Source organism: Diplotaxodon limnothrissa, linkage group LG3, assembly GCF_057381915.1.
Source record: "Diplotaxodon limnothrissa isolate DT_005_m linkage group LG3, D_limnothrissa_male_GT1.1, whole genome shotgun sequence".
NCBI lineage: Eukaryota > Metazoa > Chordata > Actinopteri > Cichliformes > Cichlidae > Diplotaxodon > Diplotaxodon limnothrissa.
Genome location: NC_140598.1, coordinates 30900851 through 30924763, shown reverse-complemented (window position 1 = coordinate 30924763; position 23913 = coordinate 30900851). Strand labels below are relative to the sequence as shown.

Sequence of the window (23913 nt, the reverse complement as noted above, 5' to 3'; positions counted from 1 at the left end):
GTCTTGTTTGGTTCCCTGTGTCTGAGTTTCCTGTTTTATTGTGAAGGTCTCTGTCTGATGTGAGTGTGTTCTGTTTACGTTTCCCCTGTCCCCTCAGCTCTGATTCCTCCCAGCTGTGTTGCCCTCCTGTCTCTCATCCCCTGATTACTGGTGTGTCTATTTAAGCCCTGTGTGTTCTCCTGCCTGTTGCTGGTTCGTCTGTGTTCCTCCGTGTCAGTCTGCGTTTACCCTGTGTTCAACGGTGTCCTGTTCCTTGGCTGCGTCTCATCCCTTTGTCGTATGCTTCCAGGTCTGTTATTTTAGTTCTCCCAGTTTAGGTGTCTTCAGTTATTTGTCATGCCCCACTGCTTGTCTGCCACTACACCTTTGTAAATAAACCTCATTAGCATCTCATCCACTGCTTGCATCTTGGGTCCTTCTTCCAACTCCACACGGCTCGCCTCGGCAGCCGTGACACAAACCATATATGCAACATAAACAAGTCATTACCTGTACTGTTATGTAGCTAGGCTATTTTTATTTTTATTTTTTTTAAACGTAGCCTTCAAAAAGCTGGATCAATTTTGGATAGTTGTGTCCATGAGTTTTAGAGTTTTTATTGCAACCAAAATTTGTTATAGCCTACATGAGCATTTTAGTTAAGAGTAGTGCAATACTATAGATTTGGATTATAGAACAATGATTCCAAGTAAATACAGTTTCAGTATTGCAGATACTGATATTTTTAACCCATTAGGGGAGCGTACGTTAGGGAGAGCAGTTATATGGAATGTAAATGTATCTGTCTTTAATGCACTTTGGGTCAACTTTCTCTGTTTAAATCTCATACAGGCTATAAATCAAATAGACATGTTAGTCAACACAAAAAAGGTTCAAACATTTGTCATAGTAAAGTTTGAAGTATATATTTTCATTTAAAAACATAACACAACTCAATGGGCTACATACTGATTTTAAAGGATAGAAAAAAAGTATTGCTCTTGATAGTATCGATCCAGTACTTTTTCAATTTTATTTATATAGCAAAAAATCACCACAGCAGTTGCCTCAGTGCATTTCATATCATAAGGTAAAGAAGCTAGAGCAACAAAGAGAAAACAAAGTCCCATCAATCAGTCGAGAAGTAAAAGGAATGCTTTGCACAACACATTATAGCTGCAGTGATACATAGACAGCACATGATGAATATCCTCCTTTGAGTTGGAATATTTACAATTACTGTTATTTATTCTACATAAAAACATCCAGAGAACTACATCAGAGTCCGTTTATTCAAATCAACTCCACAACAGAGGTGACGAGGACAATGTAAATGAGACCCACCAAGAAACAATCGAGCTCTGATTCAGAGGTGATGCTCTGTGATGACATGAGACCACAGAGTATCTCATGTCACCACATCATTATTCTTATACAGTGGGGCAAAAAAGTATTTAGTCAGCCACCGATTGTGCAAGTTCCCCCACCTAAAATGATGACAGAGGTCAGTAATTTGCACCAGAGGTACACTTCAACTGTGAGAGACAGAATGTGAAAAAAAAAATCCATGAATTCACATGGTAGGATTTGTAAAGAATTTATTCGTAAATTAGGGTGGAAAATAAGTATAAGTAATAATAAGTAATAGCAGTTTTTTACATGGGCAACATGGGCAGTTGCCCAGAGTGGCATCGTGGTGGGGGCCAACAAACACAAAAACGCCACACATCATGATATACACTTATAATTTGCACCGATGTGTTTTGTAAATTCTATCACAAACATATACGCGAAAAGTGAGCGTGAGGGTCCTCGGTGCACCTGCTTGCTGCTGCTGCTGTGCTGAAGTCTCATACACAACCTGTGCAATATATTTGTGTAACGTGATGTAATGTAACGTTGTAAATCCAAGCCAGGAGAACGTCAAAGCCAACAGCTGCTCAGTTTCTTCTTTAAAAAAGAAGAGGAGAAAGGAGCAAAAGATACAGGTAAGCAGATGTGTCACTGGATAATGGCAGGTATTATGTATGACATGCATCCTGAAACAAGATAACATTTATTGGTAGGGATAGTGAAAATTTCTGTTTATCTTTGTTAGCTACTTGGCTATGATACTGAACAGACAGAGAGTAGACGCTGATGTGGCTTATTGGATCTTTTGGACTGTGTTCAGCATAATAATATTATTTCATTAATTGGAAGAGATGTATTGTTGATTTGTCTGCTATTCTCAACAAATTAAAAGGACTGTTTGTTAGCCGTCTGCATACTCTCTCTCTCTCTCCCTCGATAGATAGATAGATAGATGTTCTCCCGGGGCACCAAACAGCCTAGGACCGCCTCTGCAGAGAGCACAGTGATGACTGACCAATCCCAGACATGCACGTGTACTTTCAACCAATATTTATTCACAGGTAGTATAAGTTGATAGAGGTCCTCCTGCTGATTGGTTTAAGTGTAAGTATGCGGAACTTGTGAAGATCCAGTTTTCACCGGTTTTCAGTGGACCCATCGACATTAAGGACGACGCACGGAGGATAGACGCAGGGAAGTTTTTTTCCACTTTTTAGTAATAGTATTTTCTTTTAAACTTATTTATCGCGGGGGATCTATCGCATATAAAATATAAAACGTTTTATTGTCGAAGAAGAAAGACTCACAACAACGCCATGAGTGCTGGGACATATTTGGGTCTCTGCTTGAGTTTACTGGTCATCCACGTCTCGTTGGGCTCTGCAGGTAAGGCTGAGCAGGTTTTAAATGCTGCTGTTTTGTAATGATTTGTGAAGTTACAGAAACTCACAGATAAACAAGTTCACATTCTGTAAATATGTCGATGGGTGTGTTGGTGACCGGACAGGTTTAACGTCAAAAGTAAAGCTGGACTGAACCGATTAGAAACGTATGCAAATCTGAGGAGTAAACTCAGGCTTTAAAACGTATCAAACTGTTCTCCTAAAATTAGTGGAAAAGGAAACGTCTAGAAAAAATAACTATAGACCGGTCCCCACATGTGGTAACAGGTAAAATCCGCAAAGTTACCCGTGGCTCAACACACGATCACTAAAGACTATGTACATTGTTTACAGTCCTGTTTCTAATGTCACTGGTTCAGTGGACAGCTCCTGACGGCGAGTCACGGAAAACGTTTAGAGTCTGTGGCTGTTCCTGTGTAAAACACAGCTATTGGGCCTAAAAATGTGAATAGTAGGATCTCAGTCTAAATGACATGATCCACTGAGACCTGTGCGGTGTCACCTCAAAGAGAGATTTATTGGTTAGTGAGGAATTTTGGGATTCTAATTCAGAGTTTTAAATGGGAGGTAGATGACTATTTTGGAAATGCGTTTTGGTCACAGGGTAAGCACATCCTGTCTCTTAACCCTGCACTGAAGCCTTATACACACTGGAAGTGATCCCCAACAACATGGTGACTTACACCACACACGGTGAACAATATTTGGTTGTGCAGTGCTGGCAACATAAAGTGGGCATTTTTCAGTACAAGTACATTAGAGGGTCATCAGATGTCTGCTTAAAAGTGATTTACAGCGAGCGAATCACTTCTAGTGTTAAAGTTTGGCTCAGTAGTTTGGTGGGTGGTTCTGAACAGAAGCAGATTGGCTGCTGTGAAGGTGATGAGTCCTCACTCTGTTTTCTTTTCTTTTCCTCAGCTTCAGACCAGCAGATCTTACGACATCCTGGGATGAGTGTCAATCTGACATTTCAGGTTCCCACTGACACCACATCTGTATGGCTAAAAAGACTTGAAAAATATAAAAACAATGATAAATATATCTCCTACTGCCAAGACTCAACACCAACACGTCCCAGTGACCAGGAGGAGTCAATCAAGGGTCGGGTGGAGGGGATGGACTGTAGCAATATCAGCAGCACAGTCTCTGTAACATTGAAGAACCTGACCAGCAACGACAGTGGGACATACGAGCTTCAAGGGGTGGACCATAGTGGAAGATACTTTAATAAAACGGTCTGCCTCAACGTTACTGACCCAGGTGAGACAGGCTTATTCACAACATTACCTCCCCTGGGTATACCACCGGGTGGGTGTAGTACAAAGCTAAATGGTACAATAAATCTAGAAACACCCCTACTTTCATTTCTTGAAATATATTTTGAAGGGGACTTGTATCTCTTTCTCCTTTTTTGCCAGAGTAAAGTAATTGGACAAGCAAAATATTTTCTGTAACTGAAAAATAGAATATTGTTTAAAAATGGCAGATGATATACAGAGACAAAACTACAAACCTGACTGAATGCCGTGTTTAAATAAAAAGCACTATGTAAATGAAAGTCTTTTCCATAATTTGAAATGATTCAAATGGATAATACATGGTGGGGAATATCAGAATATCATCGTATCAGTGAAAGCAGCATGGGTTATTTTGGGGTTCAGTGTCTTGCTCAAGAATATTTTGACATATATCCGAGAGGGATTAAATCACGACCTGACGTACTCTACCTTCTGAGCCACAGCTGGTCTGAGTGATGTGATCAGAGTGCAGTAGATAATGTCTGACAGCAGTTTGAAGAGGAAATGGATTCTGTTCTGTTCTTCACTCATCACCTACCTGACAGCTGACACCTCACACCTGTTTCTCACCTGCAGGTCAGACAGGAGGAGACACAGAGGATGGAGGGAAGGAGGATGGAGGGAAGGAGGATGGAGGGAAGGAGGATGGAGGGAAGGAGGATGGAGCCAGTAGAGAACATCCTGGGCTGGCAGTCAGTCTGTTTTGTTTTGGTGTGGTTGTGTGTGGTTGTGTATGTGCGCCAGTTGCTATAAAGTGGCTTATAAATTGCTGTAAAAAGAATTCACCCTTTTCTCCTCCTTCTAATAATGAATCTGACTGAGAAACAAAGCAAATAACATTAATAATCTGCAAATAATTCAGTGGTCTAACAATTCTAAGTGAGACCACAAACGCAAAGCTCAAATTCTACACAAACCTTTCCACTGCAGTAAAGTGGAGGGGGTTTTGAGCATAAAGCATAAAGGTCCCTGACAGATAGTTACTACAGCTTCTTCCCAGTCTGATGACTGGTGACAAGTCTAGAGTCACCAGTCATCTTTTACCTTATGTCATAAATTGACATAGGCCAATAAGTCCCCCCACCCATCACCCCCAACCCAAATTTGGTCTTGATGCAATTTGAAAGAATACATTGGCAGATGAGGAAGGCAAGCCGAACCCCGCCTGGGAGTTCAGTGAATGGGGAAATAGAAGCACGTGTTGCCATCTAGGAGATCGGCGGTTGGAGAATACAAGCACGTGTCGCCATCTAGGAGGTCGGCGGTTGGAGAATACAAGCACGTGTCGCCATCTAGGAGGTCGGCGGTTGGAGAATACAAGCACGTGTTGCCATCTAGGAGGTCGGCGGTTGGAGAATACAAGCACGTGTCGCCATCTAGGAGATCGGCGGTTGGAGAATACAAGCACGTGTCGCCATCTAGGAGGTCGGCGGTTGGAGAATACAAGCACGTGTCGCCATCTAGGAGATCGGCGGTTGGAGAATACAAGCACGTGTCGCCATCTAGGAGGTCGGCAGATGGGAAATGCAACACGCCACCGTCTGGGAAATTTACGCCACACGACAATAAAAGAGCAAGGAATGCAGCGACATGCTGTTTATTTTCCACTACTGCAAAACTAAAATAAATATCTATTTTAAATACGTTGTGTATTTGACATCTGTAGTCGTATGAGCATGGTGGGTCATGATCTAAACAAAAGAATATGCAGCAAAAAGTGATTTGGGTCACTCTTATACCAAAAAAATCATGGTAGCCAGCGTACCCTGCCTGGAACATGGCTACCAGGGTCCTAACCTGTAGCCAAGCCTGGAGAGAGGCTCAAGGGCGATGATCAGTTGGCCCAGCCGGGCTCAAGCTGAAGAAGCTATATGGGTCAATTCTTCTGTGAGACACTACTTTTGGATTTGTGGATCGGGCAGAGGTCCTGGTGCTCTGATGCACACATCTGCGGTGATGTGGATCGATGAGCGTCTTTCATAGAGGAGCTGGGCTCTCCCTTAGAGATGGGGTGAGGAGCTTGGTCAATTGAGAGTAAAGTTGCCGCTCCTTCACATAAAAAGGAGCCCATTAAGGTTTTTCCAGCCTTGTCCAACCAGAAGGAGGCCTCGGGTTTGACAGAGGAGATTGTGTATCATGACTAGATTGCGAGTGACTGTGTGTCCCGCATATGATCTGGAAGAAGTGGCTAGATGCAACCACTCAAATGTGTAATTTCATCTAGACTTAAAACATGAACTGTGTGTGTGCAGTGGTTTATGCTTGCTAGTAAACAATGTTTGGAAAAGAAAAGGGTAAAACTACCTGTTTGTTTTTCAGTCTCTTTCAGATCCGACAACATCTAGAACATGAAATCATGACAGTGAAGTTTGTATGTAGTTAAATCCTAGAACCTCAACAGGGCTAAAATAATGAAACGGGTTTCCTGAGGACGTGGGCTTCCATGCAAACCATGACACCAGATGGGCCAGGTCAACTTGGAGTGCAGGTACACCGCCTAGAGCCACCTAACAGCTGAAAGCATAATTTAGCAGGCAAGACAAGTGTAAGACTTTATAATCGTATTAAATCTGTGTAAGGAGGGGTCACATAACATGTTCCTTTTCCTTCCAATAACAGTAAGGCAGTATGTACCTTTACTAGTTTTACCTAAATGCAAATGCTTAGCCTTACTAAAGATCAGGTACGTGCAGGGGGGGGGGGGGATGGGCTTAAGCACCTGCCCCTTTCCTGATGGATGCCCCAAGTGCCCTTTTCTTGAGGCAAATGTTTTTTTTATGTGTGTGTGCATGTAGAGTCCTGCCTGTGCCCTCAACAATAATATTTAACTATTACTATAACTATCAGATGGACAGCAAGTGGAGATGATACATGAGACGAGGAGATGAAAGGAGAAAGAGAGGCAATGAGTGATTCACAAGCAGAGCCTAGTTTATTTCTCACAGTTGGTGACACTGCTTGGAACCATTAGGCAACAAGCCTTATGGTTCCAAGCAGTGTCACCAGTCTTTGGATTTTATTATTATGTCATAAGACTTGTTTAATCAGCTACCATCTTTCCTATGGACTCTTTAATGCCTCAGATCAACACAGCCCTGTCCTCCAGCACCATCAGCAGCAGCAGCAACCCCTCAACAGCAACATTGCACCCCATCAGGTAAAACATAAACTGCGTTTGCTTTGCATTGTTCCCACCTGATGACAGTGATATAGTATGATATGATTCCATATTAGATTCTTGATAAATGTGTGTTGTTGTTCTCCAGCCTGGATCTGTGCCCCTTTTTAACTTTAAGCATCAACCCTTTTAAACATTTCTGCATGGCCCTGCTAAAGATATGTGTTCTCCTGCTCTTTCTGCAGACTAGCTGGTGTCACAGGAGTGAAGAGGCCTCACCTTTGTGTCTTGAGAAATCAACAAGAGTCATCAGCGCCTCAAAGTTTAATGGTGCGTTGTTGTGTATTTGAATCACTAAATAAGCCACACACAGAGCACTAACTAGGCTCCACCCATAAATATGCTGCAGCATACTATACTGCAATACCTGGATAATGTATGATATTAGGGGTGTCCAGATTCATAGGCTGCATCCTCCTGAGGACCCGGCCTTCGCGGTCTACGTGGGCCGGGTCCTCAGAAGGTCGGGTAGGCCAGAAGTGAGCGGCTGTGAAACTGGACGGTCTAGCCTTCAGATTTGCATCACCAGCTGTCTTGGCTGAGTTTAATAAACTCGGCCGTCTGCTCATTTCTGTCTAAAATATAACAGGATACTGGCATAATTCTCGATCATCTCACATTTCTGATAATCAGTTTTCCATTTGACTTTTATTCAGCTGTGTGAAAACTATAACTTTAATCTCAGCCAAACCGATTTACTCACAAACAAATAAAACACTGAAAAAAGCCAAATTAACATTTTTAAGTTCTCTAAGTGACTTATATCATGTTTAACCTGAGTAGCGAAAGACAGCGGGGGGGTTCACTGTTATTGCCCCGGCTAGCTGTCGAGCTGGTTGCTAACAGACGTCTCCGAAAATGTCGCAGCACTTCTGAAAATATGTGATGTCTTGATAAACCGAGCAGATATTTGAAGTTTACACAGCTACATTCTTGCCTAAAAATATCTTAAAAGTTTATTTTGTGACTCAGAAAGAGTAATTGGAGTAATATTAAAACTTAGTAGCTGCTGACATTGGCGGAAACTGGAATTAGCTGGGCCGTGCTAGGAATTCTGGAATATGGTGGGCCACCAAGGACACACCCGACCCATCCTTCAAATTGGAGGAAAAGGAGTATGCATTTGTCAGAGTCTACGAATTTGGACTGAATTGTACATAATAATATCACGGATGATAAATTAAATAGATTTTAAGTAGATGCTTGTGCATTCTTAAAGTCTTATAGGTTGAATTGAACTTTGTGATCAGTTCAGAGCCTCCCAGTCAGTGCTGTTCTCCATGCCTGTCTGACTGTACATGATGTCATTAGCACAAACACTTTAAAGGGGATCAGTTAGGACTTCAGCAATAATACAGACAGCAATCTAGTTAGCAATAAAACAGTTTTATTTGGAATTAATTTAAAAAACAAACAAACATCTCTGTCCTATTTTTTTGTGTCATACAGGAAAGAAGCAGCAGCAACAGGAGATGGATATCTCTAACAAGTTGATTTGTTCACATTTTCACATCTTAATTTTTAAGTGAAATGTGCATTTTGAGTTTATACACTATATGCATATAAGGTGACAGTTTCCTTTTGCAGAATTTTTGTGTGGTGCGTTTTTTCTATGTCTTAACAAAAGGGGGAACAAAGGTGCTTAATTTAACCTAGACCTGACCCTGAAAAAGGCGTATGAACCCTGTGAGTAATTGTAATTTCATTACAGAAGATAGGTCCATTTAGAGTACCCGTAGTATCAGATTTGATCAAAAAATCGGAATTGAGCATTAAGACCTGCAGTGTGAACGTAGCCTTAGAGTAGGTTAGTTGTTTTGTTTGCTCTCAGTTTGACAGCCCTATTAAAGATTAATATCAGTTTGTACATGCTTCAGATAGCTTTTCTTCAAATTCTTTAATTCTCGCTTTTGCAACTTTTTGCTTTTGCGTTACTTGCAACAGCAACTCCACCTCATTGTTTGTCCATTTAAAAAAACTTGGTGGTTTTCCTCAACCGTTTGCCGCAACGTTTCAGAGAGCCGGAAAGTAAATAAACAGCAGATAGAAATGAGGCAGGTCGAATCTTCTTGCGTTTCACGCATGCGCAGTACTGGAACGTAAGAGTTTTCGTCTGTTTCAATGTTGACGCACAAATCTGTCAAAACAACTGAAAACGCTAGTGTGGATGTGGAGCGTTTTCAGATGAAAACAGTTTTCAAATCTGTCCGGGCTAGTGTGGATGTAGCTTTAGAGGGGCAATGACAGACAAGGTCTCAATATTTAATCTGTTTCTGAGAAGCAATTAGAGAAAACTTTAAAGAGCTCATGTGAGATGGGTGGCTTCTAAAAATAAATGACAGGCCTTCTTTTTGTCTTATATTTCATTCTGTTTATTCATCCTTCTGTGGGTCAATAATTTCGAATTTGTCCTTTTTTTCTTTTTTTTTTTTAACACTTGATAAGGTGCCTGTTTAAATGAATTCACTCATCTCCCTTCATGGACTACACTTGAATAACATTGCACTCTACCTTATCTAACCAGCATATTAAGAGGCTGAGACACCCTGTGTTCAAAGGGCAGGTTCTTCCTCTGCTTCTCGTGCTTCAGCTCCGCACACCTGGGTTCATTAACTCACATACTGGTAAAGCTCTGATCAGTTGCCCACTACTTATGATGGAGGAGGGATTTCATCAGATGCTGCATTATTAGGCTCAGAAACAGTTATGGAAGTCGGCTCTTTCAGTCTAAAACTTTGCATGCTTCGGCTCATTCACCTCATCTTACCCTCTCTGCAGGAAATTGGGACCCACTGAGAGAGAGAATTCCTGTGGACCTGCCTGAACTGAAGCTTTGGATTCACTAACTGGAAATCCTTCTGTTGTCACATTCTGTTGTTACTTCACTGTAAATAAACGCACTGAACTTAATCCTGCAAGTCTGTGTTATGAGTCCAGTCAGTCCATTAGTTATGACCGTGTGGGGGAATTCCTCATCTGATTTCAATGTCTTGGTCTAAATCCCCAAATACATCAACAAGAAAGAGATTAGTAACATTCAATTCAGTTTTATTTATGTATTTATTGTATTTAGCACCAAATGACAACATTTACCTCAAGGCACTCACAACCATTTTAAAAAACTCTGTGGACTTTAATATATCTTAATGTAGCGATTAAAGAAGTTGGTAAGTAGACATGAATCCACATAAAACACCGCTCAGGATGTCGCATCAGAAATAAATGCAGTGTAAAATTATGATAATGAAAAACATTTTCCAGGCTCATGTTGGACCCCTTGTCATCACACAGCATGTTATAAAAAAGTGGCTACTCAAGAGTTTAACTCTTTAATTTGCCAAGCTATGTTTGTGACATTTAATTACTCTATTTGTGATTATCATGCCTGTACTGGTTCTTTTCATTTTAAAATGTTACTTATTTGACCTTTTTAATCATTTTTAATGCAGAGAGGGGTTAAACCATCTCTACGGAAACGTCACATTGGACTCAAACTATCTGCTTCGACACTTCTGTCAGCCATGAATCAAACATCAAAATGTGGTTATACAAAGTGGAAAAATTAAAATCTAATCAAATAGATAAATAAAATCTTTAATTTCACAAAATATACATATTTATTACACACCAGCAAAGCCAGCAAAACTATCAAAAGAGGTAGGGTTACATATGTATATTAACCAGTTATCCATACTTTATTACAACGTCTTTGCTCTCCACCATTGCACATATAAATATAATATTGTTTGTGGCTCAAATCTAAGCTTTTCTCTATAAAACACATGAGTCACGAAAAGAAAATCAAATGTAACTGTATGAAAAAGAAGACCTAATAAGCAATAATATACAGCTTTCATTTTTCTCTTACCATCAAGGTTTATGTGAATATTATACATCCAGTGGAAGAAAGAAGAACGTTTATTTGAATGTGTAAAGGTGACAGGAAGTATGAGATTTTCACACATTCAGAGGAGATTGTGTTTCTGAAACAGATCAGGACATAATTGAAGAGGAGACTGTCTGCAGTGAGAAGAAATTCTCAACTGACAGCAAAACATGAAGGCAACATCAAAACCTGTGTGATGCCTTCACTGACCAGACCTGAAGGGAGTGTTTGCATTTTTCTTTTTTTTTAGAAATGTTTTTTAAAAATCAATTTAAAAATGTAGAATATATTATGGAAAGTGTTGATTTTATCATTTGTCTGTAAAGCCTGTTTTTTCATTCTTTGTGTTACAGCCTTACCAGTGAGATCTGGAGATGAATGATGAAGCCGATGTACTTACTGTTTACCACTGACCAGCAGGCGTCTGTATGCTGGGCTTACACTTTCTATGGACGTGTAACAGTGTTTATGTCGTATGTTTATAGTGTATGCCAGGTTAACCACAGTATTGTGAGGGTTATTGGCTCAATAGCGCCCTCTCTCATAAGCAGTGAATAAATGCCACTGGCAGCATTAAAACATTGCCAGATTACAGGGGACAAGGTTGAAGTGAGTTGTAGATCACAGCACTCTGCATCACAGTACACTTTCTGGGACCATTACATATTGGTATTATTGCTATCACTATATGGAGAATATGACCACTGTATATTGTCTGACTTTTAATAAAATAATCTCCACTGATGACTGTTAATAAGAACTAAAGGATAAGCAAGTCTCGTTCATCATTTACTACACAACACAGAGACAAGTGATGTTTTTTGAACAGCCAGCAAAGTGATTGAGCCTGGTTACAGAGGCAATATGCTAGCTGAGCTAGTAAGGATTAGCTGGCCACAGCATGTTACTCATTTATCCAAACATGGTCAGTTCTGGTCAGTACAACATGTTTGGCAGTGAAACACTACGATACTATTAAAGATTAGTAAGAAAAAAAATAATTTATTCTACAAGAAACGAAACAGCAGTTTGAAACAGATCAGCTCTTTAGTACCAGGAGAGGTTCCGGATTTAAAACAAATTTATAGTTTCTCTTCATATCTTTGTTTTTCTTCCATGGATAGGTGATCCAAGTAGTTTTGGCTCAGGACAGGTGATAAAGAAAAAGACTGCAGTACTGCTGACTGTCACAATGAAGTAATGTTTTGGACAACGGTGGTGAGTTGGTCATGTGACTGAAAATGAATACTGTATGATGAAATATGTATATATGCATTGAATTGTGCTATTTCATCAGAATAAGAACAGAATAAATACAAAAAAATTCAACAAAAATCTCAGCTTTGAATTAAAAACAGAAGCAAACCCTGAGACACAGTTCAAAGAAATACATTCAAACTTGCTAAACATAGCGGTTCTTGGGACCCACTGTCCCTATTTTTGGGCTCCTCCTCCTCCTTAAAACAGCCCATAGGATCTCCATCCCAGTCAAAGACAGCAGAGGCATGAAAAACACAGAGTGAACTTACAGAACAGACACAGCAGAGACGTTTCCTCCATCTTACTGCTCACTGATATCAGACCAACACTGATATCAATTCACTGTCACTTCAAGTAAAACATTGCTCCTCCTCTTCATCTTCTTCCTCCTTCTGTTTGACTTGGTGTCAACATTCTTGTTTTCCCGAAACCCTGCAAAAGCAGAACCTTTGTGATGCCTTCACGTACACTTCAAATAAGTCAGAGGGATGTGTTTCTGCTCTTTTTTCACAGATAAACTGAACTTAATGACTGCATTACTGAAAATATTTGATTTCTTTATCAATCCTGTTTCATATTGACGGACACAAGATTCATTTTCCTGTAGACTGCAAAAAGTGTTTTTGTCATTACCTCACAAAGCAGCTGTAGCTCTCTTCACGACAACACAGACACAGGTCGGTTCTTTGAAACGGGCGTTTATTACTTGGGCTTTCTGTCCTCAGCTTCACCATCACCAGTATGCCGATACGCCACTACATCAATACGCCGTGAGAACTGGTCAACAGTCAACAGTACAAACCAATTAGCAACGTTACAGTACACATATTAAGTCCAAACACAAATAAAAACATTTCTCAAATGACAAATACCTCATTGACTGCTTGTCCTGAAAAGAGGTCCTTAAGTCCTTGTGTTGCTTTTTCTTTTAGTAAACTTTTAGCTTAACAGGCTTCATGAGAGACATCTGCTCCCTTGCAGTCCATAAAAAGTCTCGTGTACTCTCCTTAAGGGTATTCTCACGAGAGACTAACTCTTACACTGTACACATGCACATTTCAAATAAAGACATTTTAACACAAACTATATACATATTCATGAAATTATGTAACTTATTATAAATCAGTCATCCACATCATTAAATCTACACAGAACATTTTACCAGCATTTACAGCAGCAACTTGCAGAGCTGTAAACTGAAGCCTGCACCTAAGTGCCAAAACCTGCAGTTCCTCTCATGTCAGAATCAGAATCAGAATCAGAATGGGTTTATTGCCAGATGTTGAGGTTTACAACATTAGGAATTTGCTGCGGTGCTTCAGTGCAAACAATAAGAATTAAAGTGCTATGTAGAAAGAAAGATATGTGCATGAGATATACATGAGATATATACATGAGAATAAGAATTAAGAGTGCTACGTAGAAGGATATATACATGAGTGCAGGTGGTGATCAGTGCCAGACATGAAATGATGCAGTGACACAGCGTAGGGTCATGTGTGAGTGGCGGGGACAGTCATGTGGTTATTGTTCATGTGTCCAACAGCAGAGGGGAAGAAACTGTTCTTGTGGCGAGAGGTTCTGGTGCGAATGGACCGGAGCCTCCTGCCTGAGGGGAGCAGGTCAAACTAGAAGCTAGTCTCTAAAAGTTGTTCAATCTGCATGCTAAGCAACTAAGCTTGGCACCGTGAGCTCATAATTTACCACCCACCCCTGTCCAAATATGGTCACTTCTGCTTTCAAACAAAAAAAAACAACAACAACGTGGTGACATCATTGATGCTAAAATGTGGAGACCAAAACCAGATAGTGTCATCACACATGCTGCATCCATCTTTAAAATGTTTGTGGAACTTAACAGACGGGTCATGACAGATTTGAGGAACCTTCAGGATTCGGATCAGGCAGTTTAGATCCATTCATCTTACTCTCTGCTCCAGGTTTTTGCAGCATCACAGGTAGAAGGATCCTGATATGAGTGTCCTCAGTTGGGGTCTCTCTGTGGACATGTCATGCTCTCCACTTTCAGTCTCCATGTCTGAGTGGGTTTTCTATAGATACTATGCAAATACAAAGATGTCTTTTCTGTGCCAGTTTTACAAAATACTCTGGACTGACAGAGTCTGTCTCTTTAGTGGATCATTCCCATGTTGAAATAGTTTTTACAGACAGATGTTGCTTTTTCTTCCTGCTTCTTTGTGTTGGTGTAGCACATGTTTGGGCAACAGGGGGCAGCCACCTTTAAAAGGAAACCATTCATTTATTAAAGAGAAAGCCGCAGAGTGTTTAAAAACAAAAAACTTCATTCATGAAGAATAAGGACACACATTTGTTAAAATTATCTAAACATCTGACGGCTATCGCAGATGTAATCACTTTGTAGAGAATCTCTAAATCTGAAAAATACGTTCCATGTAATGTGAGATTTTTCCATCAAGCAGTGGATGTTATCATGATTTCATAGAGTAAATATTAACTTCTTTCCCATGCAGAACCCTTTCTGCACTGCAATGGCACATCTGGACACTTTAGCTGTTTTGTGCACCATTATTGACAGAAATAAAGGCAGAAATCTTCCTTTTGTCTCATTTTTACTTTTACTGAGATGTTTCATTGGTATGTGATCTGAGGCCGTAAAATATGGAATAAAGTTAAGTAGAAAGGACAGGTGAGATGAGCTCTTCTATGAGGACGTTCAGGTAATGGCAAACTTTTTTTAAATTATACAATGAAGGAGGCGTACGGGGTCGAGGGCAGACTTTCTGGAATCTTACATGCTACACAACCTCCACAGCAGTGTCCTTATCATATCGGGGTGTGCATGGGCCGCTTTCCTCTGAAGTCGAATACCAGTTTTGTTTGGGGTCTTTTCTGCATTCAGGAACAAGTTTCTGTTACTGCACCATCCTGTAAAGGTCTCACACCCTCCCTGTAGTCCTCCGACATGCTGCTAGTGTCTGCATCATGTTGTTTGTGTCTGTATTGTCTGTCCACTCTGTTAACACTAGACTCCCATTGGAAATTTAAAATTCCTGCAACTCTTTAAGAAACAAAACCTAATGATCCCATATTTCATGGCTTTTCCAAAAATGGGGTTAATCATCAAATACTGAAAGTTTGGGTGAGTGGGGTCAAAAGGAAAAAAAAAAAGGAAAAAAAGGAAGTCATTTCACCTTATAGAAATGAATATGGAGCCACTTCTGGGGCCAGGTTATTGTTTACACAGATTTTAACTTGAAGGCTGCTGTTGCACGAGGCAAAGCTGGCTAGATATGATTCATAAATATATAGGGGTTTGTGGTTAAGCTGAGGATTTTGAGCCAGAGCAGAGCTGGTCAGAGTGGGGAGTGTGTGACCGACTGTCTGGAAACTGGGCAGGCTCCTGGCTGTGTGCAGGCAGGAGAGGACTCAAATGCAGACTCACAGAGGCGAAGAGTAAACTCAAAACAGCCCAGCTTTATTTGCTGGCTGGTAAAACAATACAAAGTACTTTGGGAAATGATATAAACTAAACACACACAATGGCACACAGGGAAACACAACCATGAGGGTACAGAAAGAAACACAGGGCTTAAATACCCTGAGGGCAAACAAGGAGATGAGACACAGCAGGGAGTAATCACACCTGAGGAGTCCAAGGGGAAGCAAAACTAGAAACATTGACATGAGACAAGGGCCCGTCAAAGTAAAACAGCAGAGGCACGGACTAGACACTGAAGGGAACACAGAGTACAAGGACAGGAGTGACATGAGAAGCAGAGGAACCAAAACCTAAGAACTAGAATTCCAAAATAGAAACCAAAACACTAACAGACTAAACAATGAGGAAAATAAAGATGAATAATGATACAAATGTCAAAACATTGGGTCACCGAGCCAGGACCGTGACACTGACTGTGCAGAGCAGCTGGGAAGTGGACCTGAGCAGAGAGTCCAGAGTGTGGAGAACTGATCTGAGCAAATAAAGAATGAAATCCAGGATCAGGTCTGAGCAGGAGAGCTGAGGAGGTGAAGTTGACCACTGAGGCGGAGCACAGTGGAGGGTGGATGAAAGGCAGCAGGTTTGGTGATCAGATGTGGCCGAGATGATAAACTTTCACTGTTCTACTTTTACAGTAATATTGTTTTTAAATGTGTTTTAGCTGTGAAGTCAGTTTTAAAACAAAGACAATCAGCTGTTCAGTCTGTTTCACAGTGAGACTGTTTCTAGACTCCTACTTTGAAAAACAAAAGTTACTAGAAATAAATCATCTCTAACACTCAGATGACAGAAGACCTCTTTGTAGAAATGACAATAAATGCACAGCTTTATTTATTACTGATATAAAGTTTGCAGAGATCACTGAGACACAATAGAGGCGATTCAGAGGTGATGCTCTGTGGTGACATCAGTGATGACATCATTATTCTCATCATTATGAGAAGCACAAAGGAAATTTCCTGTAAATATGTAGAAAGACTAGTTTACACAGGGAGACTAGTTCATCATTAGTACACTGAGTGATGAGTCAGTGATTCAGTGTTACCTTTGGTTCTGCATCGATACAAAGACACCACGAGGAGAGTGGAGATAAAGTATGGACAAAACACCAGCAGGTGGAGGACCACTCTGAATGCAAGCTGGATGGAGCTGCAATCAGGGAGTGGAGCTGAGGAAGGGGGCACTGTTTCCATGGTGGCTCGCACTGTAGCTGTGGTTGTAAGTGTACCTGCAGAGAGAATCCCACCTGTTTAATCTAAATTGTATTTAATCAATTCACTGTTTCTTCAAATAAAAACATTACTCTTCCTCTTCACCTTCTTCCTCCTTCTATTTGACTTGGTGTCAGCATTCTTGTTTCCCCAAAACTTTAGAAAAGCAGAAAGCAGAACCTCTCTGCAATGAAAAGAGAACATGTTGGATTTACTTAATTCAGTAGTAGACATTGGTTGCACACAGAGGTTTTTCACCTTAAACAACTGAGTTAAATCACACAGGTCATTTGGGCCTATCCCAAATGTGATAGAGCGAGAGCCGGGGCACACCCTGGACATGCCACCAGTCTATTGCAGGGCTAACGCTGGAGAATATTTCCCAACTAACCTAACCCCAATAACTGCATGACTTTTAACTGTTGGAACCAGAGTACCCAGAGGGAACCCACTGCTAACTAGCTGGATTGCAGACTTGAACCCAGGACCTTCTTACTGTGAAGTAACCACCGCGCCACCAAGCTGTCAAGCCTGACTTCCCAAAAGTAGGAAATCTGTGGTTACAAGGCTTGATGCAGAATTTTCTTTACGTTTTTGTCCTTGACAGGTTAAACCACAATAAATAGCAACAGCGTACACATAGTTGTCTTCCTCTAATAACCCCAGTGATTTTCCTGTGGTTTGAAATCTCGTGTGATCTTGTGAATTTCATAAGTCCAGGCAATAAACTATTCTCACTAGATTGTATCATGTCATCGACACAAGATCAAATTAAGTTGTTGAATTTCATGCAGATCCCACATGATTTAATTATGTTGAGCATAGAAACATTAAATTGTTTTGTTCAAATTCTAAGTTAGTAAACTGTAAATGTAACAACCACCCAATTTCCTTTTCTTGAATGTGGTGCCTTTGCTTACACTTCAAATAAATCAGAGGGATGTTTTTCAGCTTTTTTTCACAGATACACTAAAATTACTGACTGAGTTACTGAAAATATTCATGATTATCGATCATATTTCATGTTGACAGGCACACGATTTGTCTTCTTGCAAACTGGAAAAACTGTGTTTCCAACCTTTTTGTCATGACCTCACAGAACAGCAAATTAAAATGATGAAAATGAAAAACAAAATAAATTTATTTGTTGCTGTTGCTACGTTATAAGGTCAGCTCCTTGTCGGTTTTGCTTTGGTCAAGAGTTGCTCACAAACTAATAATCCACCACCAAAGAGAATCTGGAGTACATAAAACCACAAACAATGGCAAAAAATCCTCCGCTTCCTCATCATTGTCACCTGCCACATTTTTTCACCACCCAAAGCTAAAGAACAACATGTCTCCGTTATTTAAACCACTTTTGTTTGGACTGAACTGAGCTGCAGAGAAGTCATTTAGTTGATTTGTCTCCAGAATTGCATCTCTACAGCTTTCTGTAGTGCCAGTTCAAGTTGGCCCTTAGCCTGAGACACCTCATTACCATCAAACACATCCAGCACTGTTTCACGCAATAAGACATGAAATAAACATAATGTTTTAAGAACAGATCAAAGTGAGTGAGATTAAAGCAACAAGGCAAGGATGAAATGCTTTTATGTAACTTAAGCCAGGTACTGTACTTGTTTCCACCAGCCTTGGAAAGCTGAGGGAAAACAGGTTGAGGGTTGAATAAAAGTATAGTTTTTGGTGTAGAAGGTTCTACATCAAAAGAGTTCACAGGATATAGAAGTGCTGGGCAATTTATTGAGGATTGCTTCAGCTTCACTGAACAGGATTTGGAGACCTTTGTCACCTGTTTGCCGTGTAAAAGAGGAATCAGTGACCCTTAGCTTACTCCCCTCAAACATGGTATTTTACTGATCTCAACTCTTCCCCCCTAGCCTCTTTCTTAGTACCAACAAGATTAGTTCCATTATCAGACCAGACAGGCCAGATACATTTTAAAGTATTTGCTCGGATATGAACTTAAGTGGCATCTCATTCTTAATCCATATGGTTTAATATAATGTTGTCCCACTATTTTCAGCAATGGGAGCTTCTGCACTTCTGTGTAGGTTTTCCACAAGGTTTAGGAGTGCTAATGGGAATATTCGATCATTCTCCAGAAGTGCATTTGTCACATCAGACACTGATGTTGGATGACAAGGCCTGACTTACAGTCTGCACTCAAATGGATCCCAAAGATGTTCTGTTGGGTTGAGGTCAGGTCTCTGTGCAGGCCAGTCAAGTTCTTTCACTCCAAACTCATTAATCCACCATCATCCGTGTCTTTATGGAACTTGCTTTTGTGCACTGTTAGAACAGGAAGAGGCCATCCCCAAGCTGTTGCAGAAAAGTTGAGAGTTTGAAATATTAAATTATACCTCAAAGTGGCAGCATTGCTTGAAAGAAGAGTCTGAGTCCACATTACCTCTTCTTCTTTTTTTATATTTCCACAAACAATTTGGTCCACAAAGAGACTTCACCCTGTTTAAATCCTTACTAACTCTTTCATCTGTCGCCCAAGTTGACCTTTGACACCAGAGGGAGGAAACATTAGCACATCTCTGACATTTACAAAGAATTTTCTAAGTGTGGTGCAAATGGTCCTGTGTGTAAAGACAGCAGGGACTTTTGAATTACATGACTTCTGTAAAAGACTTCAGTTGAAGTCATGTGACTTAAGAGAAACTGGTGAGCTTTACACTTTATCTGTAGACCTGCCTCGTTCACTCTGCTGCTGCTCTCTGAATAAACACCTGGCCACACAATCATAGCAAATGTTATAAACAAGTTACAGTGAAGTTATCAAGAAACCGTTTAATATGATCATTTCAGAATCAGAATCAGAGAAACTTTATGAACTGTCAGCAGCAGAATACACACATACAGCAGACAGCAGAGCAATCGTATAAAAACCATGTGGTTGAATTAAAGAGTCTGACATCAGCAGGAAGGAACGGCCTCCTGTTGAAACTGCTCCAAGGAGGTTGGAGTCATCGCCAGGTTTCTGTCACCAAAAATAAATGAAATAAAGTTCATGTGAGGTTAAAAGTTTAATTAAGACTAAAAGTTTTGACTGCAGCATTCTGAGGGTCCTGTATGGATGTTACTGAGGTTGTGGGAATGTTCCTTGATAACCGGGTAACAGTTAAAATATCTGAAACAAAAGTTTTTTTCACATGTTTCTGCTACACTGATATTTTACCTTTTTCTTAACGTGACCGAGTTGGTTAAATTTAGTGGTGGGATGAGAACTGAACAGTAAGTATGAAAGTTTCCTGAAAGAACAAAACTTTTACTTATTCTGATGCACAAAATCAACTGATTTTAGTGAGAGGCAGCAGTTCTGACAGCTTTTTGCACTGTGGCTGCTGAAAGTCGGGGTTTTGTTAGCAGTCGACTGTCCTCAGTTTGTTTTCTTGCTCCTTTGTTTATTTTGGTTCTTTCAGTTTACTTTCTTGTTTAAAGACATGACTCACTGTGTGCACTAGCATTCATATAGATAGGCTGCTGCTGCAAGCCCCACAGCACGGTGGACTAAACCATTTTTTTATCTGTAAGGGGTGAAATGGCATCACACCTAGTATTATCACAGCTAGTTAGGAATCAAAGTTTAGTCACCTGACTGATTTATTCATGAAATTTAAATATGACACTAATTACTAAAAAAAACAAAAAAAATGCAAACTAAAAAAAAAAATGTTTCAGGTTTGGATAGACCCCTCCCACCTCAGGGGCCCTGGGTAGTCCTACTCTTCCTCCACCGCTTCCGCGCCCCTGCTTGCGTTGACACGATCACGGAAGACACACGGATATTTAAACAACATTAAATGTTAATGTTTTTAATAAAGTACAACTCAGATAATCTCACGCCCAGGATCTATCGATAAGGAAGTTTAAAGTTTTTTTTTTAAAGCTGAAGAAGGAAAAGTCCGAACACGGAAATGAGAGCTGGCAGGTCTGCGTGTCTCTGCTGGAGTTTACTGTCTGTCTGCGTCCTGCTGGTCTCTGCAGGTGAGACTCAAGCTGTTTTAAAGCAACATGAAGTATGAGAGTTCACTTTATATTACTCTGAAAAGTCCGTAATACTGAGCCTATAATATCTGTGTCATTAGTGTCTGTTTAACCTGTGCTGTGGAAACTCAGCACGCAACCCGATTTATTTGCAGTTATTCTGAAATACGCACGGCGGGGTGCTGCGCTCAGTTCCCAACAATTTCTTTTCACTAACACGACGAGGTCCGGAGAAATGATGTTGCTTTGCGCTGTCACTGAGGGAGGAGTTTAAGGTGTGCAGGAGGAGGTGGAGACTATATGGACTGCATGTTTCCAAGTGATTCATGTATTTTAAAAAAACAGCTTTTACTATAACCTATAATTTCCTATAACCTGCATAAAACTAGACCCGTTTTGGATAATTAATTGCAAAAGTTATGCATTTTTACTACCACCAACAGTTTATTTTGTTCCCCTTTCTTGGAACATTATGTTATAGCCTACAACAGGATTTTTACCAAAGAGTAATGCTGTGCAATACTACATATTCTTGTATTCATCCAATATCAAGTAAATATAGGGTCAGTATAGCTTTTAATTCATAAAGGCAGATTATGTTGGGGGGAGCAGTGTGTTGTGATTTATGGGCTCAGTCATCCTCAAATTGAAAATTCTGAACACATTTTCAATCTGATACCAATATCATCACTGTACTGATATTTGCATGGATCTGCCCACCTCTATAGGAAGGGTTCAGAGGCCGATGTGCTCCTAATACCTGTCCCAAGACCAGATAGCTCAGTGCAGGTGAGCTGAGTTCTATCAGGGAGGGTACAGGGACATTTCCCGGCGGCCTTGGGATCATTTTTGCCAGCCATGGACTTCAGCTGTGCAGGAAAGCATTGACAGGGCTCTGACAATCCACACATGTGGTGTGGCTGTGTTAGGCTCACATAAAGACTGTTTGCTGTTACCAATGCATTTGTAGTTGTAGGGGACTGTAACACTGTCATGAGAACTCCCTGTGTTCCATTTATCCACAGTGTTCCCACAGAGACGGAGACCTGCTAATCTTTGAAGGATTATGAAGAATCTCCAAACAGTTTAATAGTAAAACGGCACCGAAAACAAGAAAATAAACAATTTAGATTAAAAGATAGATCATAAAAGGACTTAAGGGGCTCATAAGATTATAAAGTTACCTGAGCTGCCGTGTGAAACACATGAAAATCCCACACTGAGTGGTCTCTTAGCTCCTTACTCTGATTGGCTGCTATACTTTGATCCCATTAAACTCTCTGCTCTGAATTATTTCTTCTTTCAGATCGCAAAATCATCACAGCGGATAGTGGACAGACTGCCACTCTGCCGTGTCGAGGTCCAAACAGCGACATCATAGGTGTGGAGTGGAGCAGAGCTGACCTGAAGACACAATATGTCCTTTTGTACCGAGACGAGCAGCTCGATCCAACAAACCAGCATCCGAATTTTAAGGACCGGGTGGATCTGCAGGACAGACAGATGACGGATGGAGATGTGTCTCTGATTCTGAAGGATGTGAAAACTGAGGACACAGGAACATATGAGTGTCGTTTGTTAGATGGGAAGTCCATCAGCAGCATCTACCTGAGAGTTGTTGCTCCTCCAGGTGAGTGAGTAGAGTTGAGTGTGTGTGTGATCAGAGGTGAAGCTGCTTCCTGGTTGTTGATGTTTGTTTGTAAAGATGTTGTTGATGAGACTTTGTAGAAAGCAGCTGGTCTGAGTGATGTGATCAGAGTGCAGTAGATAATGTCTGACAGCAGTTTGATTCTGTTCTGTTCTTCACTCATCACCTACCTGACAGCTGACACCTCACACCTGTTTCTCACCTGCAGGTCAGTCAGGAGGAGAGAGTGGAGATGGAGTGAACGAGGATGGATTTGTTGGACTGAGAGCTGGTCTGCCTCTTCCTGTGATGTTCATCATCGCTGGTGTATTTTTAATTTACCGAAAACATAAAAAACGCAGGCGTCACGGTTTGTACTATCATGTGTGAACTGAAACTCTTTGTTGCACTACATGAAGCAGGAAAACGGTGGAGCGGTTTACAGTGGAGATGTGGCCATTACTTTTATTTATTTTTTGCACAGAAGGACAACAGAGCAATGCTAAACTGCAGTATCCTGCTAACAGAACTTTGGCTCTTTGCAACCATTTGCACAGACAGCATGCTAACACTAAGTTAGCCAATAACACAGAGTGTTGCTGAAAGTGGGTGTATGCTGACCCCAGCCCAGCAGCCAGAGTCTGAACTTGAACAGGTAACAAAGGCAGAGATGATCAGTCAGACTTGAAATTGGTGTTTCTACCTGTCCGTGTTTCTATAGTAGAGCAGCTGTGGTGATCACTTTGAAGTCATCTTTGCTTTGTGTTGAAACCTGAATAATAAAAGAAAGATCATATATGTGTGTCCTCATTAGGACAGGGATTTTTGTTGATGTGTGGGACTCGGTGTAATGACACCAAAGCTGGTTATAAGACACAAACACAAGAATCAAACTGAGCTGTTAAGAGTTCATGACAGAAACTGAGTAATTTGTCATCACATGAAGTCAGATTATATCAAGTAATTAATAGACATGGAACTATTTTTTCTTCTCTCCATTAAGTGTTTTCTCTTAAAGGTGAAGCTAGTTTTCCTCTCTATGAATTATAATGTAAAATGTCCTGTTTTTACAGTTTTGTAAACAAAGCTTTATATTTTATGCTAACAAAAACTGTTTCATTTGTGAATGTGAAGATATCCTGTAAGTTGTCAGATTAATGTAGCTATTACAGTAAAATGACTCTTTGCACAGATAAAGCTTTACCTCCATGTGTGAGTGATCGAAGCAGATGCTGTATAGA

At 40.5% G+C, this 23913-nt stretch overlaps 2 protein-coding genes and 1 long non-coding RNA gene across 3 annotated transcripts; all 3 read left to right on the top strand.

Moving 5' to 3' along the window:
* Window positions 1–2494: 2494 nt before the first annotated feature.
* LOC146635337 (uncharacterized) lies at window positions 2495–5723 on the top strand. The gene is made up of 4 exons (XM_085350091.1): window positions 2495–2718; window positions 3654–3995; window positions 4610–4725; window positions 5700–5723. The coding sequence occupies exons 1-4, from the start codon at window positions 2649–2651 to the stop codon at window positions 5721–5723; spliced, it is 552 nt and encodes a 183-aa protein (XP_085206217.1). The 5' UTR covers window positions 2495–2648.
* A 26-nt stretch (window positions 5724–5749) lies between these two features.
* Window positions 5750–10121, top strand: LOC146635336 (uncharacterized). Its single transcript, XR_014905470.1, has 4 exons — window positions 5750–6521; window positions 7117–7190; window positions 7397–7481; window positions 9990–10121. It is a non-coding gene; the product is annotated as an uncharacterized LOC146635336 (long non-coding RNA).
* Window positions 10122–20975: 10854 nt separating this feature from the next.
* Window positions 20976–23305, top strand: LOC146635335 (butyrophilin subfamily 1 member A1-like). Its single transcript, XM_085350512.1, has 3 exons — window positions 20976–21045; window positions 22352–22675; window positions 22902–23305. The coding sequence occupies exons 1-3, from the start codon at window positions 20976–20978 to the stop codon at window positions 23060–23062; spliced, it is 555 nt and encodes a 184-aa protein (XP_085206638.1). The 3' UTR covers window positions 23063–23305.
* The last annotated feature ends 608 nt before the right edge of the window (window positions 23306–23913 follow it).